The sequence below is a fragment of the Micromys minutus genome (assembly GCF_963924665.1).
Source record: "Micromys minutus genome assembly, chromosome: 13".
Classification (NCBI taxonomy): Eukaryota; Metazoa; Chordata; class Mammalia; order Rodentia; family Muridae; genus Micromys; species Micromys minutus.
Window position 1 is genome coordinate 19,222,030 of NC_137982.1, and position 22,009 is coordinate 19,244,038.

The 22,009-nt window shown below is 37.2% G+C and overlaps 1 protein-coding gene across 1 annotated transcript in view; it reads left to right on the plus strand.

The window, feature by feature from the left end:
* Positions 1 to 22,009, plus strand: part of ARHGAP15 (Rho GTPase activating protein 15) — a gene marked incomplete at its 3' end in the record, with an annotated part of 579,351 nt that overhangs the window by 351,401 nt on the left and 205,941 nt on the right. The window contains exon 9 of the mRNA XM_080928022.1: positions 5,996 to 6,094. Coding sequence (XP_080784148.1) covers positions 5,996 to 6,094 — 99 coding nt within the window. The remainder of the gene's footprint in view (positions 1 to 5,995; positions 6,095 to 22,009) is intronic.

Genomic DNA, 22,009 nt, shown 5'->3' on the forward strand with positions numbered 1-22,009 from the left:
TCTTCTACATCTGAAATTTCCTCTTCTATCTCTAATATTCTGTTGGTGATACTTACATTTATAATTCCTGACCTCTTTTCTAGGATTTTCAATTCTAGGTTTGCCTCCATTTGTGTTTTCTTTATTGTTTCTACTTTCACTTTTAGGTCTTAGACCACTTATTCAATTTCTTCATCTGTTTGATTGTGTTTCCCTGTATTTCTTTAAGGGATTTATTTGTTTACTCTTAAAGGACTCCTACCCATTTACCTGTATTTCTTTCAGTGAGTTATTTATAGTATCCTTAAAGAATTTTATTATCTTCATTAGACAGGATTTTAGGTTCCTGATTTTTCAGGTGTGTTGGTCCATTCAGGGCTTGCTATGGTGGAAAAACTGGGTTCTGATGATGCTAATGTCTATTGTCTTCTGTTGCTTATGGTCTTACATTTGCCTTTCATTATGTGGTTATCCCTGGTATTGGCTGGTCTGGCTGACTCTGTCTGGAGTCTGTTTCTTTTGTTACTGGGTTACTTCAGGTTTTCTAGTAGGCCTATGGCCCTGGCTATAACAGACCTCCTGTGGGGCTTTATATCTAGAGGGTGTTCAGAGGGGCAGAGAAGCTGCTGATCTGTTTCTCTGACTGTAGTAGATCTCCTAGTAGTCCTTTAGACTATTGGGTTTTCAGAGGTGCAGTCAAGCTATTGCCCTGAATGAACCTATTCTTCAGGGGTATGTGAATTATGGTTTCTGTTTCCTGTTTGCAGCAGAACTCCAGGGAAGCTTTAAGTCTTTTGGGTCAGTTTCCCTGGATGCCACAGAGCCTCTGGGAGTTAGTTGCCCATTTGCCCTGTATGCAGAGGAACTAACTCCTGGGATGTCTTTAAGCTGCTGTGTCCTGAGTATAGCAGATCTCTTGGGATCCCTCAGGATGTGGTATCAAATGCTCTGAGTGCAGCAGATATTCTGGGACGCCTCAGGATATGGTGTTTTTCAGGGAGCAGACTAACTACCAGTAGTAGGGCCAGGTAGAAGGGGAGTGGTATTCAGCAGGCTGGAGTTTTTGGGGTGTAATGGGTTCCTGAGTTTACTGGGATCCCAGCAGCAGCTGTGGGGCTTCAGGAGTTCTCTTACCAAATGCTCTGAGTGCACCAGATGCCTCATGGTGTCTTCTGGGTAGAATAGAGAAAAACAACTTTTAGTCAGTAGGAGCTAATACTAAAGTGCTGGGCGGCAACCTAGAGTCATGAATCACAGTTAGCACACTAGCAGGAAAGCAAATGGGACTCCATAAAGAACAAGTTCTGGTATCTAGCAGTCCATAAAACACACTTTAACTGAAGAAATTTTCTTTTTTAATACTTTTAATTTAATTATTTTTTTTTTGGAACGTCATACATCAGCATCACTATCATTCCTTCTGCTCCCTGACCAACCCTTCCAAGTTCCTGATCTATCTTAAATTATTATTATGGCATGCTACAATTATTTGAATGAGTATTCTATTCCCTCCATAGGCTCATATATTTAAACACCATGCTTATTTACTGTAATAGCACAAATTAGATTTTAATGTGAAAGTCCTATAGGAAGGGTACATTAAACTATAGACAGTTCCAAGCTGTAATGAAGCCTGTCTTCTATCTAGCCTGTAATAATGAATGAATGATTAATGAGGGAGTGATGAATGAATAAAACTTTGCATTCTCTTCATTACTCAGTATATGCTAGGTGTTCACTGGTATCTACTGAATTGAGTTGGGTAGAATTAAAAACACAGAATACAAAATGCCATAGTATTTTGTAAGGTATAACAAGAATAAATATTAAGGTCTATGGGATTTATACCTATGTTGAATTAAAACTGAGCATATACTTCCTTATTTGTAGCAAATTTCATGCCTTACACTTTTCTCTCTAGTCTCAGTTTTCATGATCAGCTACTTCTTGTCTTTTTCAGCTCACAGCACAGGTCAAACCATATTTCACCATAAGCCAGAACTCCAGTTGAAGTTGAATCAGTGAGCTATTGCTGAATAATACACAGAACTTTGCAGCATATCGTACAATGGTTGTACAGTAGGGTTGTGTCATGTTTGACCTGGAACAGGTCTGGCTTGGCAGGTCTACTTTATATGCAATCTGGTTGAACATCTAAACATTGGGTTGAGTTCTAGACATACAAGTTTATCCCAGAGCTGAGGATAACAGAGCAGTAGCTAGCCAGGGAAGGTTTCCTTTAAGCAACGACAGAGAAGAGACAAGGTGAGTGGAAGAGTGCAGTGCTCTCTGATATTTTCATCTCGAGTTTATACATTTCTGTTCACATCACACCACACCAAGTTACCTGCAGATCAAGCTCAGGGTCATAGGATACAAGGAGGCATAACTGGCATAATAAATGGAACCTTTTTGTCACAGGGTGGGCAATAGAAACCCACACTCTAACTCCAAGAAGATGAAAACCATGAACAAAACAAAATCTACAGTTATCTTGACCTTGGTATTCACAACATCTTTTCTAAACTCTCTGTTACCTATTCATCTCAGATACTGTTGTCTAATCAACCTATCCTCTGTGCCCGCATGCTCTTTATAAACGATCAAATACACCTGCCATAGGATCAAGCAGAATTATGGTTATAATAAATACACACTTCACTATTAAAAACCAAGCAATCTGCTAAGGCTCCTTCATATTGGTTAGGATGGCAAATTCTTTTTAAAATAATTGCATGTTAAAAATCTGGAGAACTGTTCCATGGTTGGTATATAACATGTTACATTACTTTCTTCTGAAAAGCAAGTTAGCCTTTGTTCTAAAGTTTGTCTCATAGTGACATGAATGTTCCAATTGACCCAAGTGCTATCACAAGGTAATGTTCCAAGTGGGAACAAGAAGAGAAACTGTCTCCTTTTCTATAGTCTTTTCATAAGAGAGGAAAGTAAAGACTTGGGGCACACCCCAAGGTCACTTTTCTCTGTTGTTTGTTCATACCATCCCATAATCCAGAAATGCAGGGATGTAGACTTCAATCAAGATTAATCTTGGGTTATGTCTTATGAATTCTATTACATTTCTATTGACTGTGATTTTGTGTGCACATAAAAACATATGTGTATAAGCATCTGCATGTTTCTTTTACTGTATAGAGATAAAAGAAAATTCTAGGAGTTGTGCTCTACTTGGATCAGAGGAATTTTAATTAGATTTTTTGGAAGCAAGTGGCATTACCTGTTGCGACATTCAGCCAGCTTGGGTGAATTGTAAGAACAAGAAAGGAACTTACAAAAGACAGACATATTTGTAGGAGATCATTAGTATCTATAAAATAACTAAGTCTAGTTGACAAAATATTGTTACATCATAATACAATATTTATGTCCTTTTCAAGCTTAGTTCATCAAGATTTTAATAAGCTCTGAAATTTTCCTGAATGAAGCACCCTGATCATACCATCGTTCTCTCAAGTGTTGGCATATGCTGTCTATCCTTCATTTCTCCAAATGCGGCTTGGGTCCCTCAGCTTTCTACTCAAGTCAGACTTCTGTCTGAGGGCTTGTCTCTTTGCTGGGAACTTGTGCATGTGAAGGCTGATATGATCTTTTTATATACTTCTACAATTCACCTTTACTAACCCAGACATGGCGTATTCACAGTAGTATGTTCTTTCCCTTTCCTTTGCAGTCAGTCTCCTATACAGGATATTTGCAGAAGCTGGAGAGTGTGGCAGCATAATGCATACATGGGAAATTCTGTGGTTACTGTGCCACATAATAAGCATTTGTGATTGTCTTTCACAGATAACTTAGTAGATTAAAGAGGAAATTTAAGAGAAGAAAACAAAATCTCTGGACATGACAAAGTCACTTTTCTATGTTGCTTGTCTCGCCTATCCATTTCTACTGTGTCTTTCTCTTATATCCAGGTGAAAAGGAAAGCCAAGCAGGGCTCTATTAGAAATTTAGCATCCACTTCATGACAGTATCTACTTTTATTAAGTGACTTCTATACAAAGTATTTCCCTCCCTCCCTCCCTCCCCCCTCACTCTTGTATCCCTCCTTCTCCCGTCTCTACCCCCCTCTTCAAATCCCCCCCCTCAAGCATGAAAAGATATACACCTAAAATGGAGAGCATCATTCTTACCACTCAACACTTTCCAAGATACCTGCTGTTTCAACCCTACAACATAAAGTGCCTGCTTTGTTACTATGCAGATAGAAGTCAATCAGCATTTGTCCAATGGACATAAATTACAAAGTCTACTAATAGGCTTATATATTGTAGTAATGTTTCCTGACTGTGACCTCTAGCCAATGTAAAATATTTGATCTGAAGTCCTAGGCAATTTTTCTTGGGTAATATTTATGTCACTCTTTATTACAGGGATTCTCACCGTTTGGAACAAATCTCTGCTACCTCATCAAGTGTTCAAAGCATATACAACTGTTTTCCATTTCTTTATACTATCTGGGTTTTGAGTTTATCTTCTTCCTGTCTCTTGTATAAACACATGTTTCCACATCAGAGTGTGTTATTAATAGTGCATTAGCCTAACTTGATTCCCTCCATGATGTTTGCACCAGCACACCCCAATGGATTTTCCTAGGTAACAGAAGTAAATTCTTCATCTTCACTTGTCACTTATGCAACGTTGTGTATCTTCTCTGCGTTTCTTATTATGTACATTTCTTTTCTATAATACCCCTACTGCCAACTTAAAGTCCTTTTGGTGAAGTTCCATTATGTATAAACATTGTGAGAGTCTTGGAGGCCCGTAATAACTGCATGACCCTGATTCATTCTGGATTTGAATTCTAAGCAAGCCACATAGTCAACATAGGTCTTACAGGTCAAGTGGAGAAAAACCCCATCCCTACATAAAGCCGAGATATTGGTATAGACAACAGTGTTGAGTAGCACCAATCTTTGGGACTAGAAAATACTACGAGAAAAGGTATCTGTTTATGAATTCATCCTTTGATCAGCTCAGAGCCCGAGAGGTTCAATCACCTCTCAGTTCTACCCCCAGCCAGGGAATAGCATTTTCAAAAAATGAATCTTCAGAAGACAGTTTAAGCCCAAGCCACAATGCCATCATCATAAATGAAAAAATGCTGCTCAAAAAATCATCTGTCTTATTCTAAATGAAAGGGAAGGGCTGGGATCTCAGAGCCCAATTCAGCATTAGTTCAAAAAAATGCTCTCTGAAACAATTGGATCTTTAAAAATGAGTCTGAGGAATATTATCTCTTCTACTCTCTTGTAGAAACTCATATGTCACAGCTCAAACAAATAAAAACACTTTAAATCACATTAATAGATGCCTTAATTTCTGTTTAACTTTGTTTAATGTGATGTTGCTGGGCCAATGTGAACACAGGCCCTTTTGCCTTCTGCATCTGTTGACCAACCAGAGAAACTGCTATTCTGGGAGTCTAATAGAGATGACATAGGGATGCTCTGAGCCGAACTTGTCAGGAAGGTTATCACCTTAGATAACTTAAATCTGACAAGAGGGTGGGCATTCAAGGCAGGAGAAACACTAAGCAATAGTTTATAGCACTTCCCTTGCTAGTCTGTGCCTTGTCAAATACCCCTGCAGAATGGACGCCTTTAATATACTGGATAAACTTCATTCTTGATAACTGCTGATAAACTTCTAAAACATGCAGAATGCCAGATGCACTAAGCTTAATTATTTCATGGGAGCTACCCCAGCTCTTCTGCATTATTTCAGATACAACAGAGTTCAGTCCCTTAGAGGTTGCAAGTCACTCTTTACCCATGCCTAATCAAGAACCATGGCATTTTTCTTACCCGGAGATCAGGACTCTATTCCATAAAGAAGGGACACACAGTCTTTATGTATCTGCCATAGACACTTTGAATTTAAAGCAAAAATCAATTCCTATGCAAGAAGAAGATCTCAGTATTGGCTTTGAAAGTAGAATCAAATTAAAGAACAACGCAGGCTTGGATTTTAATGAAGCTCATCTTTGTTTCGTTTGCAGATCAAATTTTTGGCTCTCATCTGCATACAGTGTGTGAACGAGAACATTCCACAGTTCCATGGTTTGTAAAGCAATGCATTGAAGCTGTTGAAAAACGAGGTGGGTGGCTGAATGCACAGCATTTCTGAGTCCTCTGAACAGCTAGGGCTCACTTTCATGGAGCCACTTGATTTCTCTGGGAAGCCATGCAATTAAAACTTGACTTTTGTTAATTGGTAAAGAGGATCAGGTTTCTTATTAACTTCAGTTTGTTTTTACGATGGGGACATTAGCAAATCTCACTAATGTTCTGTGTGTATGTGTGTGTGTGTGTGTGTGTGTGTGTGTGTGTTTCTGTTTAATATTTTGTCTGTCTGACATACTGTTGAATCAATTGCAAACTTCTTGTTTCCAAGCCAGTGGTAAAACATTCATAAAATATCAGCACTCACAGTGTTAGAACCCTCTCACATTCATGCTGGTAGATGTGCCAGAACAATTTTTGGTAAGCCCCCAGCATCACCCAAGTGAAGTAAATAGCGTTTCTACTCACAGATAGCGATACACCATCTTCCACATGGTTCTGTTCAGTACAGATTACAGCTAACCGGGTTTCCTGGAAGAGTTAACAGATACACCTCCAGTGTTAAGATGACCTTTGACTCCTCTGTTTCAACATTCTGTTTTTCTTCTGAAATTATTTCATTTCACTGAAGAGAACAAAACAAACCCCAATTGACTCATCATCCTAGGCTAGTTTATCTGTGGAGTGTTTTTCCTTCGAACTATGACTTCATTCATTCAAGGTCATTTTTCCTGGAAGATACACACTGTAAATGCAGCATCTTAAAAAAATGTATTAAATAAAAAATGTGAAGCTTCATCACCATCTGTTACAAGTTTACAACATATTTCCAGGATCTTGGGGGATATATATCAAGTGAAAGATAGAGGTGTTTGCAGAGGAAAGGAATAGCTGAACCTATTCTTATTTTCAACACCTATTTCTTAAAACAATACAACCAAAGAGGGGAAGAATCTTCGAGTATTCTACTCAGAAAGGGCCATTTTAATTCTCTCAGTGTTACCTGGCTTTATTATAGAAACATAATAAAAACAGCATGCAATTTCTAACTCCTAGAAATTCATACTTTAATTATACAGTAAGGACAGCCTTGGGATCCTATTATTCCCACATCAGTAGGGAATGAAAGAATAACAAGAGGGAAAGGGGAGAGAGGGACGCAGATAAAGATAGTGAGTGTCAGAAAAGCACATTGACAACAAGGAGAAGAGGTGAGGAACCAGAATACGGGAAACAGTCACCATAGCGTAAGCACCAGGAGAAGTGTCTATGAGGAATGAAGCTGATTGGAATTTAGAGAGAAATGTGTTTTTATTGCATGTTGCAATTTTATTTAATTTATAGGCACCTATCTTAGGAGTAAATATTATTTAATAAATACTTAAAGCCAAAATGGATCAGTGAGAATATTGTTATTATTTCCAATAGCTAAACTAGCGTGATTTCCAAGAAATCTTCATTCACTTTTAAATACTCAGTACCAACGGTGTGAACATTATTATATTAGATTGAAAATCCAAATAGGCCATTGGGGGAAGCTGTATATAGTGAGATGTATGCACACAGGAAGAAGAGCTATATTTCCTGATTTGTGAGCCTACCTAAGGCAAAATGAAAATCCCTGCTAAATGTAGCCTTGCCGTGCGCAGATTCCATAATATCATAGAATAGAAAGTGTCTATAAATAGGAATTGTATCTGCGCCTGGCATTTTCATGGTGATTTTTAATAAAGTAAGACTATGTTACTGCTGACAGGGGCAATCATGACAGCATTATATTTTATTATCTCAATGTTTACTCTCAAACTGAATTTGTAGATCCAGCACTAAACAGCTGCTAATCACACCTATGATTATTAAAATAATTCCTGAGCATTCTAATGAAACTCAAAGACACTTTATAATTCTGAGAAGCAGCTGACAATTCAAAGCACTTTGGCAGTGGTAGCTTAAAGGAACTCCATAGATATGTTCAATGAAAACTTAGAGGCGCAGATAAAGGTCTCACATCAGTGCAAGGTGTGTAAGCGTGTACTCTTGATTACACTTTTCTATGATCATCTTGTTGGATTAATATTCTTACATTTATCTACCAATTCTATTTACTCAAAGTGCTGTTTTTTACTAACTGTTCACATATTGTACCTCAAGACAGAAATAATTTATGTGATTCTAAATCCAGTATTTATGCAAGCTTCTGATGGCATTTGATGCAGGGTTGGTACTAGGAGGTGGCTGAGGAAAGCGCCAAGTCTCTCGAAGTGGCTTGGAACTCGGCATGTCTGGAGTGCTCCTTCTAATGGCCAGATGCTCCTCCAGCCAAAACTCTCAACTGCACAGTCATGGGAAATGCTTACGGGTTCGTTTAATGAAAGCTGTGATCAGTCTCCCGGTCCTGGGAAAAGGGCATCTGTGCTCATGATATGGGCACACTGGCTGTTATGAAAGATTTGGCTCCTTTCTCGTTTCCCCTTTGTGATTCTTTTCAAGGTATCTATAAAATCAAGCTATATTTTAAAATAATTCTTCTATATTTGATATAAACTGAAACATGACAGGGTGCACAGACCCAGCATTGTTTTGGCCCTTCTCAGTTTTCTTGCTGTTTGAATCTCAACAAACCATACTTTAGCACTTGATGTCTCCCCAAAAGTTTTACCCAGCAACTAGCAAAAAAGTGTAGCCTTCATTCACCTTTAGTTGAGTGACATGAGTGGCATTTACATTTTTTGCATGGTTGTACATGACTTAGAAAAAATGGCTAAGTAGGCTTTGTAGACCAACTGGAACATGACTTATTAGGTCCAGTCACTTGTCTCACTTTGATTCCCTAAACCCTTGACCACCAAACCAGGTTGTCCTTTCCAGACATTAAAATGCAGTGAGCTCTACCATTTCTGACATTGCCTTTGCAGCCCTAGATATACTTATATACAAAGGATCACAATGAGCTTTGCAGATTGCAGTTTCTTTTCTCTGCCTTACTTTGGTTGTTGAAGACTGTCTGTGGAGTACCCCAATAGACCAGTGAATTTCTAAACTTGAGTTTCTTTCTGCTAAGATACACTGGATATTGATGAATGAAGAAGCAGTCATTGTTTTTCATGTTACACATTTAAACTGTAGAAGAAATAGACACTAAATACCTGGACAAAGTCCAAACAGTGCTAAGGGCTTTGAGAGAGAAGAACAGATATAGCAAGATAGAAACCTGTTACAAAAACAGAAGAACAAAGATGTGTGCTCTATAATGATATGTCAGCCCTGAATCATAAGCACATGCTTGCCTGTTTTCATTTACTCAAAAGACCAAGGTAAGTTTAATTTTGTTTTATTCACAAAGCTGTTGTTATCTTGACCATAGAAAGAGAATAAGCCAGCCATATGTGGTACCAGAAAAAACAGGCTTAAATGGAAAACTAACAATAAACTTGGCCAGGGACTTCTTTTATAGAGAGATAAAATTTGCTAAATTGATGAAATAATTCTACCCTAAATATGGTTTTGTATACCAAGTACAATTTCTGAGTATAAGGGATTATAACTGAAATATATATATATATGAAAAATATATATATATGGGTTGGCATTGGCATGTACTATTCATATAATGATGTGATAGCTCATTGCTCCCTTAAGATTTGCAGTTCTGGTACTGTATCCCATTATGCTAGCACATTAATAGGATACCAACAGCAATCTGAATAAACTTGACACTACTGAATTATACACCTGAAATAATTATTTGACACTATGTGCTCTTTACCACGAGTTTTCCAACAGTTGCTTTATTCAGTGTACGTGTCTCTGTCTGTGCATTCCTGGGTGTGCATGCCACCGTAAAGCTTGAGGATGGAGATGAGAAGGCAGCTTGCAGGAGTCAGTTTTCTCCTTCTGTCATGTCCTTCCTGTGTGTGTGTGTGTGTGTGTGTGTGTGTGTGTGTGTGTGTGTGTGTGTGTGTAGCAGGGGTCGTGTGTATTTGATCCCACATCTCCCACGTTTGATGATTTGAGATACAAGCTGGCTTTCCGAATGTTTCAGCAGTTACTAATCAACAAAAAGGTTGCCCTTTCTGTATTTTTCCCTCAAACACAAAAATGCTATGACAGGAAAGAAACACAAGTTACATACTTGACTTACTGCCCAGAAGATACCCTGGGATCCATAACATCGCTTAAAGATTTAAGAAAGACCTTTAGTCCACTTCTGAGAAGGTCTTTAGCCTCAAAAGCTTTATCTCTCAACTGGACTTCATGGCAGCTGTTATGTTTTTTTGCTGTCGTTTGTTTGACAGGATCCAGTTATAGGTTCCGATGTCTGTTTAAAGAAGCAAGGAGGCTGTTGGCTCTAAAATCCCCCCCTTGCTTGTGTGATCAGCATTTTCCCAGGCTTTTCTACATAGTTTGCCAAGCAAAGGGACTGACCTTTTGTAGCAAACACTTTTTCATTTCAAAATGCTCACTTTGATTTTTGTCCCATTTTATACTCATTCCAAACTGTTTACAACCCACTAAAAATGACTGTGAATTATATGTTTGTATAATGGATTCCTTTTGTGGTCCGAGTGGAATGTTTACTTTGAACAATTAGTTATCTTAGGGTAGATTGTAACAAGTTGAAAAAAAAAGGAATGGATAAAGTTATTATTGTACCTTAACTGTTTTTTAATTCCTTGTGGTTATGTGAAATTTGAGACACTGTCACTTTAACTTGAAGTTTTATATGGTCATATTCACTAGTACCATGATACCGTGAGAAACGTGAGGACACTTCTATGACTTAGTAAACTTCACAGTGTGGAAAAGAAACAACGAAATGAGTATTAGCTATAAACATATTGCTGTGTGTATTAGGTGGGGTACACATGTGCCAGAAATTATTGGATAAGCAAAAGGAATGATGATCTAAATATTCTGCTGAGCTACATAAAGCTTATCCTTGTTAACATTCTGTTACTCCACTCAGAGAATCCTTTGGTCTGTTGAGATCCTACTGAGTACTTCAGTGTAAAAATACAGGTTCATGTAGCTGTTTCCCACTGCTTGAAACCCAGGCCCCCAAGGTGCAGATTGTAATGCCATAACCAGACAAGTCTTCTCCCAGCCCTGCTAACTTTATTCTCCTCTGCTTTGGAATAATCTATGAGGGTTAGATCCAGGCACGCACTAAAGGCTGATCCGTCTGTGAAGAATGTGCAATTTGTACTGCTTGGTTTCTGACAAGAGTCTTGCAAACTTTTATGATTCCATCCTCTTCCCGAGAGACTTCTGCTTCCTAGTTTTATAAGCAGTGAGTGAAAAAAAAGTAATAAAAACAAAAACAAACTGATAAAAATTACATGCTTTAAACAAATCTAGAACAAGATAAGCAGTTTTTCTTTTTCTCTCAAGAATATTTGTGGACTTGACAAAAAAAAAAAATTGTCCCTAAGGGAGTGAACTATGTTGGTGTTTGTTGTTTGTTTGGTTTGGTTTTGGTTTTGGTCTCACTTATAAGTCTAAAGCGGAGTGTCCATATGAATTTCAATGTTCAGGATCCTCGATGAAGCTCTTGAGAGGATGCTGAAATTAACTTAGCTTTTCTTCCTGAGTTAAAATTCAGACCAGTAATATGTTGGTTTTTTCCTCCATCTTGGTGTTTTGTTTTGTTTTGTCTTAATGCAACCACAGAGACAGCCACCTTCCTGACAGCACTGTTGAGCTAGATCCAAGTTGGAGCTGGCTCTTTGGGGTAGTCATGCTGGGGCCTCTGTGTCTGTAAGAAAGCCACATTGAGGGCTAAGAGGGAAGACAATCCCAGAGTAAACAGGAAAGAGCCAGCAAGAGTATAAAAGAGAAACCAGGAAAGACAGCTGAAAGAAATCAGAGGTGGCAAGGTGGGGAGTTGGGGGGTAGGGCAGGTTTTGCAAAGAAGAAAGCAATTGTGGGCAACAGGGTAGGTCTGTGAGTTCTGAAAAAGGAGACCTCAAGGTTTTCTCATATCTAACAAGTCACCCGAAACTTGCTTTTCTGTCTCAGAGAAATTTATCCTTGCTTTGAAATGACGGATAGTTGACTCTTGCAATGAACAGTATGTCTTGAATCTTCACAAATTTTGCAAACAACTCTGTTATTAATTAATTCGCTCTACTTATTAGTGGCACTTAATTAAGTTTATCTCCACTTAGCAATATACAACTGTCTTGTTATCAAAAAGAGCTTAAGCATACAGAAGTTAACATACGAGCAGACGTGCAGTTCCATCACCAGAGAAGCCAGCTAAGGACCACAGCAGTTTGCGTCTGCTCACACCCCATCGGCTGCAGATATTCCCACACTTAGAGTCCAGACTGCAAAAGAACAGTGTCTCTTCCCAGATAAAGCGTGGGTCTAATTTCTAACATTTACCACAGCTCTTAATCCCCATTTTGGAATTTAGGATTTTAAAATACTTTCCACTGGAGTCACTTGGTTTTAAGCCAGAATTAAGACCCTGGACAATTAACCTATTATTACAGATGGAGGGTTTAAATAGAGTCACCATATCAAGATGCAGTACTCTAAAATGTCTTATTGTGGTGTCATTTCATAAAGTTGAATTCTTGGTCTGGGAGTTTCTATTCTAAGAACCTATATTCAGAAGTTAATAGTTCAACCCTTAACAGTCAGTCGAGCTGGGAGTTGGCAGGATGTTTTAGCCTGGAAACAAATGTTTACAAAATTCGAAAAAGAGATTATATTTGTTTGGAATAATTTCAGGTTTTCAATAATCAGGGACAAAACGTAATTATCATAAAGCAGCCGAGAATTTTCAGATATTTGTTGTCCTGGGAATCAAAAAACATAAACATGACCTTATGGTTTTTTTTTTTTTAATTCCTGTTACATAATGAAAACTGACTCATTAAAAAATACAAAATAAATCAAAAAACAAAAACAAAAGCACTCTTACAACACTGTCACTATGCTTTGGACAAAAACTTTTGTTTCAGTTAGAAGATGAATATATAAATTTTAGTTAGATAGGCAATTCTTGAGCTTAACATTAAAATTGAGAAGTCTTAAGTTGTTATGGGAATCACTGAATAAAACTAAAATGTATAATTTTTGAGTTTTCCTGTAACTAATATTCCCTTTAAAATTAGAAGGAAAAGATGATCTTTCTAATTCTCCTTTTATATTTGCAAATAAATTATGTCCAACAGAAACATATAGCATAAAGCATATAGCAAGCCAAATACAGTCTGGGTAACATTTTTGCACTAGCCTCAAGCACTAAATATTCAATACTTTCCTTTAGCACTGTAATTCATCATAATTTTCCTGTCTCCTCCAAAGATTAATGTCTTGATGATTCCTTGATTCCTTTAAATTCTTTGGAAAGTTATTTTATAGTTTAGCAGCTATGGAGTTAGTAAGTTTTTGCTTGGGTTAAAAATAATCTCTTTTTTTCTAGTTTAATCTTTTCACCTAATTTTATACTCTTTAGACCACTTCCTATTTTCAGTTCAGAAAAAGAAAAACAATCAGGCAAGGAAAAAAAATCAAGGGCAAGGCACTTGGGAAAGAAAAACAAACTACAAAACCCAAAATAGCTCTTTAAATGATAATGTTGGGTGAGCTCTTGAGGTTCCTGAAGACTATAGATGTGTATACGGAAAACATGCTGTTTTTAAAGAAAAATGAAAAACAAAAATTCAGATGCCTGGGTGTTAGTATAAAACTATAACATAAAGTAGGAAGCTTTGCACATACCTTGGTCAGTGCATGGTGTGTTCTTTCATAAGTACATTGATTCCTCACACTGCCTAAGAATGAGTGGCATTCATGGTACTGATGAGCTGAACTCAACATTCCTATGATGCTTAAATTGGAAAACAATGTATAGCCAAGAGCTTCTGGTTGGAGGAAGTTACATGATATGAGGGGATAATGTGAGTTGTATATTGTTTTTAAAATATTTAAGTAGGACAGTTTGCAGAACGTGTCAATTGTTTAGTGGAGTGCCATCTTTTCACAAGGACCAAGCTACATTATACAGTTTAAATTAGCTTGCCTTAAAGATTTTGTTTTCTTCAATTTAAAGACACCCCCTAAAATGAACAACCAAGCAACGATTGATTCTTTACTCATTTTCACTAGAGGAACAATGTACCATTATTACATCATCACTAGCCTACTGTTTTTAATCAGATAATTGAATAACTATGACTTGTAACAGGTATGCCGGTTGACAGTCAGGCATAGGCTTAGTTCCTATAACCATACCGGAAGGTGAGCTCTGTCTCTTAGTCTTTGGTTTCAAGTTGGAATACAATGTTAATGCTATTCTTAACCAAGTCAGTGCTTGTTTTCATATCTGAGGAAATTTTTAATTAATGAAAATTTTGAGTTAAAAGAGATTGGCAACTTGAAATTAGCAATCCATGGACAAGGGTCACTGAGATGGATCAGCAGTTAAGAACATTTGCTGCTGTTCCTGAGGACCCAGATTTACTTCCCAGAGCCCAAAATGGAAAGCTTACATCTAACTGTAGCTCCAGCTGCAGGAGATTCAATACTCTTAATGACTCTAGGGGCATATGCACACATGTAGTATACATACATATATGTAGGAACATACATATATACATAAAATAAAAAATAAATATTTTAAAAGAAATACAAGCTTAGTACAGAAATAAAAAGAGAGGATATCAAAATCCTAAATTCTGATATAGATCTGGATTTTATTTTCTTCAAATTTACCTCACCCAAGATGAAGTCTAAACTCTGCTGGTATAAGAAAAAAGAAACAAAAACAAAAAGAAGCAAAATAAAAGATATAAAAATTAAAAAGAAAACTCCTATTACCTATGCCACTAAAATTAGAATTTTAATGTACAATCAAAATTGTTATTTTATTCTAAAAATGTTTAATTTTTAATTATGTTTTGAATTTTTGGCATTTTAGAGAGAATACATTCTTTTTTTGATGTTTCAACTTTTTTAAATAAAATACTGTGTATTTACATTTGAGAAGTTATCCCTGTACCCTACCCTGCTCCCATCCCCTCCCTCTCCAGGTGCCTTCACAAAGGTGCACTCCCTTCTGATGCCTCTCTCCACCCCATTGCCTTGTAATTTCCCTGCGTTGGGACAACGTGCCCACTCTGGAACAAAAGCCTCTTCTCACACTGATGCCAGACACTGCTATCTTCAGCTACATACACAACTGGATCAATAGGTCTCTCAAAGCACGCACAAATGTTGGTGTTTTACTCCATGGGAGTTTTGGAGGGTTTGTTTGGATGGTTGATAATGTTGTTATCTTCCCATGAGATTGCAACCCCTTTCAGCTTCTTAGGTCCTTTCTTTAGCAACCTCATTGTGATCCCCAAGTTCAGACTGATGATTAGCTACAACCATGCTCAGCTGTATCTATATGATTCTAGCATAGTCGCTGAGGGGGCATCTCTGCCTGGTTCCTGCCAGGAAGTACTTTTTGAGACCAGCTATAGTGCTTGGGTTTAGTGACTGCATATTCCCCAGGTGAGGCAGCTTCTAAGTGATCTTTTTTTTCAATCTCTGTTCATCTATTTGACCTTGCATTTCCTCCCATGAGAGTTTTGTTCTCTTTTCTAAGAAGGACTGAGGCATCCCCATTTTGTCCTTTCTTCTTTTTGAGCTTCATAATGTCTGTGAATTGTTTCTTGGGTATTGGGTATTCCAAGATTTCTGGGGCTAGTATACACTTATCAGTAAGTGCATTCCATGTGTGTTCTTTTGTGACTGGGTTACCTCACTCAGGAAGATAATTTCTAGTTCCATCCATTTGTTTACCAATTTCATGAAGTCATTGTTTCTAATAGCTGAGTAGTACTCCACTGTGTAAATATATCAAATTTTCTGTATCCATTCATCTGTTGATGAACATCTGGGTATTTTCCAGCTCTGGCTTTTATAAATAAGGCTGCTATAAACATGGTGGAGTATGTGTCTTTGTTAGATGTTGGAACTTCTTTGAGGTATATGCCCAGGACTGGAGTGACTGGGTTTTCAGGTAGTACTATATTCAATTTTCTGAGGAACCATCAGATTGATTTCCAGCATGGTTGTACCAGAGAGAATACATTCTTGAGTTACCTGGAAATCCATAGACTACCTAACAGACAGTGTTGTAATCAGTGGTGTGAGGTAATTTGGTTTTGTGGGTAAGCATTTGGTAAGTGTTTGAAATACATTGTCTAATATTAAAATCCCTTGATTTAGACAGAGTGTGTTAGCATAAGAACAATACACTTCTGGATTTACCTTTCAACTCTGACACTTGCTGCTGTTGGCTCTTCCAGTACAATCTCAGTTAGAGATCTCTCTTATTGTTGTCATTATTGACAGATAGCAGGGCTCCCATTTGTGGATAACTCTTCAAACTGTACTTTCCCCTCTGACCAGCAGCCCAGAAACAATTTCTCTGGAATCTTCTTCTGGCATCACAAACTCCACTTTTCCAGCCTGGGGCAGCCTGGAGGTCTCATATTTAGCCATGTACTCCTCTCTTTTACTCTGTCAATGGTGTCATTCTTTATTTGTTCTGCTACTCTAAAAAGAAACAAACTGGACATTAAAATTTTTTCTCTTGTTATACGCATGGTCTGTTTTCTTACTATCTCTTACTGCTCTGTGTTTTCTGGCTTTTTATAGTACAGATATCCTGATGAGGTCATTGCCTATGCTCTCTTTTCTTTTAAGGCCAGTCTTCTCAAAGTTGTCAAAATAATCTCTCTTAACGAGTAATTGGATTATGCTATCCCTTTTTAGAATTTTTGAATGGTTCTTCTTCTTCATCAAGATAAACAAAACTCTACAGCAATTGTCCATGTTGAAAATATACATGATTCTTGCCTGCTGTCCATCTTCAAATTTTCATCAATTGCTTCTTGTGTTCTAAGAACACCAACAAAACCCTTGTCTCCCAAGACCTCTATTTATGCCATGTGCTATAATCTTCCCCTGGAAAACCTACCCCAAACTGACCACTTGTGATGTTCATAATGATTTTCTCATAAACACCACAAGAGTGATCTTCTCAAAAAAAACAAAAACAAAAACAAAAACAAAAACAAAAAAAGCTCTGACTCATTCTACAACCTCTTCACTGCCACCTTTCATTCACCGTGCTAGTTGCCTGAGATTGTTATATCCATTTTCATTGGATGTTTTCATCTAGAACATGAGTCTTGAGCATAGCTGTCATGTTTACCACTTTTTACTGATAGTTAGAATTCCATATTAAGCAGGAGAAAAAGGCTCATTTCATAATGGATGAATAACTAGATGAAGAGTTGAATATTATCCAAAATTTCTTCAACATCCACCGTTAGAGAATCATACCCTGTGAACTAGCAATTCACTGACTATTACAAGATACAGTGACTTGTAACACTGTATACAGTCATACTAACCAGAGGTAATGAAGCTACTTCTAGAGTGAAATAAAGGACTTATGTTTTGTACACTGTCAATATTGTCCTATGTAGACAGTCTTATGTTAGCAATAGTCCATAGTAGAAAAGTGCAGGAATAAAACAGAGACTCTGATGTCCAATACAGGTTTTCAACAAAGCAAACTTTTGTCACTTTTGCTATTTTTTTTAAAAGAGCCTTGCAGTGACAGGTGTTAGATTTTCCCACAGATCTGAGGGATTCAACAACTAAACCAAATCTGATCTTTAAAGCTTGTGAACATACCAGTGTCCTAAGAAGAGGACTATTTATATATAAATCCCCAGACATAGTGACTACTTACCTTATAAGTTCATGCATAATTTTGCCTATTATCACCCACTGGGTCTTCTTCACCATTGCCACTTTCCAGGCCTCCACCATCCACCGAATAGCCATGTTTCTGATTATCTTTTCCCAAATGTATTAGCCTGCATTATTTAAGACCGAATCTCATTTTATTATTTCCTGCTCGTATTTCTAAACTCCTTAAGTCCATTTGTATGATTCCTTTGTCCTCACAGATGTCCACAGTTCCTCCCAATTTAGTATCATCAGCAAATTTAATTAATGCTCTGTTTACCTCTCCATCTAATGAAACCAGTCCCTTGCTTCATTTCATCATACAAAGTAAAAATGTATTGGCAATGAAACACTCCAAAGCAATGTTTCCTCACTGTAGGAGGGGAAGCTAAGGATACAGCAAAGAGCCATGAGATGAAGAGTAGACAAAGCAGCAGAGAGCTACATGGCTCTGTTATTGTCCTGAAAGCAAAGGCGTTCTCAGGATTAAACACATTACCCGATCTGGTGGTGGTGCACATGATCACACACACATATGAGTTCTCTACCTTATAAGTAGCTCTTTTGAGGACTTGTTGCTAAAAATATATTTATGAATTTATGAAATGCATGTGCAACTTAGTTTAAAAGCATGATTAGAGATTAGTATAAAACCATTTACTCAACTATGAAAGAAATAAAATTATCTATGTCATAAAATACAAATAGTAATATTTGACCATATTTAACATTATAAGGTGAGTACAAAGCTAGACCTACATATGTGTATTTGGATCACACGGGCTCTTAATTCCATTCAGTTGGTTTTTCTTTTTCCTAGAATTTACTGTGCCAATTTTTTTTTTAGCTCTTAACTATTTGAATCCGAGTTAATTCTTTTGTTTAAGTGAAGTAATTTATAAATAATTAATTTATAAAGATAAAGTAGGAAATTCTCTTTACTTGTGTTCAACATGCAAAATAATATATAGTTGTGTATTTAGTAATCTGGTAACCTGGGGTGGAAGAGAGAAAGAAGACTTATTTATTTAAGGTAATGGTGTTTATGTTGAAAGAATCACATCATTAAACTTAAACATGGAGTATTTATGTAAAGAAAAAAGAATGAAATTTACAAATCTTCCAATATATATCAGGTATGATTATGGTACTTTCCAAGACATGTGTGAACCAAGCTTATATTGATTATTGCCAAGTACTTAATAGACTCTGTCTTCACCTATACACTAAAAATCTGGTAAATATCTTTTAAGTTTCATGCAAAGACTCAGTCTTCAGAATGTGGATACATTCATGTAAACCATAGACTACGCTGGAAAAAATATTTTCAAGTTTATACTCTAAATAGGACAAACAGATGGTAGAGCAATGTCTCTATTGTCTACACAGAAGACAATGGATGTTCACAGTGTTGAAATGAAAGCTGATACACGCTTCATATATAACACGAGGCCAGCAAAGATGTCATCACCAGAGGATAGTGTTAACAAAATAGTGACTGGGAATATTGTTAAGCAGTCACAGTCTCACATTGTTTTTCTAGTGAGAAAAATCTGATGCATAATGCATTCTTATGAGAGAATGTTTTAAGATGCCAAGACTTTATAGGCATAACTTCAATAGCTTTAATGGGAGTTTCCTGCCAGCACCTGTTATAGTAGAACGCTCTTACTTTTCACACATAATCCAAGACTGATTTGGAATAAAGTTTTAGAAAAAACGAACACAGCAAAACCATCTTATAGTATTTCCTTACATATAATATTTATCATTTAATCCCTGGTCTGATGTTTGTATGTCCATATTTTCCATATAAATTCTTTTTTCAGCAGTATGGTGGTTTTTCCACCACATTTTTAGAGGAGGCAGCAGAGACAGCCAGTTGTTTTTTCTAGGGAAACTAGTTGAGTTTATATATGAGAAAGAAAATGTCAGAAAAGAAAGTAAACCAATACAAACATAAACTGCTCTTCTGAGAACAGAAATGTTCTGGTCAACTGTGAGTGTCTGAAGGGTCAGCAAAATCAAATTGAACACTGTGTTTCAAACACCAAACAATGAGAAAAAAAAAAAAAAACTCTTAAATAGATACACAGACTAACATAAAAGATATTGACCATATTTTTCTCAAGTTTATACAGACCTAAATATGTTGAATTTTAATATTTAACAGGTACTACATTTAAAGACTGAGGATAAATCAACAATATTTCATAAATAAGTCAGTAAAAGAGTTATTTAAATTCCATAATTTTAAATTGACGGTCATATACTCAATTACCAAAAATTGAAAGGAAAGAAAAACAGCCACATTGTTGCTGCTTAGCAAAAATCATTAAAGGCCACACAGAAATATTACCTTACAAATGGCCACTTTATTTTGAACATCACTGTTGAGAAGTATAAGCCTGGCACGGGAAATGAAAACTGGCCTTGGTAGAACAAAATTCTGCAGCACCATGGTCCTTCATGACAGGATGAGGATTAGTGAAACACGTCACTGGTTGAATAATAAAACTTCAGTTCAGTTTTAATAACAAGATTTTATTTTTATTAGATACTGTATGTATTTACATTTCAAATGTTATCCCCTCCCCGCATCACACTCCTGTCCCCTCTCCCCATCTACTTGTCTCCACAAAGGTGCATGCTCTCCCAAGTCACCCTCTCCACCTCAGTGCTTTGGCATTCTCCTACATTCGGAAAACATGCCCTAACTGGACCAAAGGCCTCTTCTCACATTGATGCCAGATACAGCTATCTTCTGCTACATATGCAACTAGAACCATGGGTCTCTTTATGTGTGCACAATGTTTGGTGTTTTAGACCATGGGAGTTGTGGAGGGTTTGGTTGGTTGATAATGTTCTTCCCATGAGGTTTCAACCCCTTTCATCTCCTTCAGTCCTTTCTTTAGCACCTTCATTGGGGTCCCTATGTTTAGTTGGATAATTAGATTCAAGCATGCTCAACCTTATCTGTATGACTCTGGCAGAGCCCCTGAGGAGGCATCCATATCTGGTTACTGCCAGTAAGTCCATCTTGGCATCAGCAATAGTGCTTGGGTTTGGTGGCTGCATATGGTGTGGATCCCAAGGTGAGGTGGCTTCTGGGTGATCTTTTCTTTAATCCCTGCTCCTCTCTTTGACCTTATATTTCCTCTCATGTTTTGTTCTCCCTTCTAAGGACTGAGACATCCACATTTTGGCCTTCCTTCTTCTTGAGCTTCATAAAGTCTGTGAGTTGTTTCTTAGGTATTCAGAGCTTTCTAGGGCTAGTATCTGCTTATCAGTGAGTGCAGACCATGTATAGAACAAGATTTTATAATAAGCACTGCTAGAGTCCAAAAAGCCCTGAAACCATGAGTGGAAAACTAAGCATGTGTCTCAAGAGCAGAACAGGGGACACAAAAATAGAAGAGTGCATCTGGTTCCTTTCTTCTTTCTTTTTGTCAGATAGGTCCTTTACTTTGTGATGTCTCCTAGTGTCCTTAACTGACTTCTAATATTCTTCTGCCAAATCAACCTCAAGAATAGCAGGTATACAGAAAGTACAGACACCATTATTACCTTAAGCATAGCTGTTTTTAAAAGTTTTGGTCACCTTTAAGAAAGCATTCTTGTCTCCTTTTATAATGTGTGAAGCACATAAAATGGGAAGTTTTTTGTTTGTTTTGATAAGTCAAAGAGGAAAGAGGGAGTCACACAGACATTTCTGAAGTATATGATGTTCCCCAGCTTAGAATTCTCCCCCTTCCAAAGAGTTCTTCTTGTAGAGCACTTTGCTCTGAAGTTGGTTGAAGAAAGGTCAGTCCTTTTGTTTGATACTCTGGCCAGTGATTTAATAGAAATTCGTTTGGTTTTCAGTACAAGAACCTTTACTAAAATTTTTTGTAAATGTGAAAAAAAGGTTGGAATTCTCTCTGACTTCATGAGTTAGACCATGTTCAAGACAGTTTGTCTTGTTAAGTTGAGTTATTGCAAAAGACTAAAGGTCCAGAGGAAGAAGAAATGAAGTGCAGCCTGTCATCCATATGTAGACAGTTTCATATGCCATTGGTTAAGGTTCAAGAGAAAATCAAAGTGAGATTTGTCGACTGTATTCTGTGCTGTCCGAGAGAGAAGAAAGGTCTTGATTTCAGAATCTCATGCTGCCAAGAGAAAAAAGTGTCTCTTAGCTACATTTA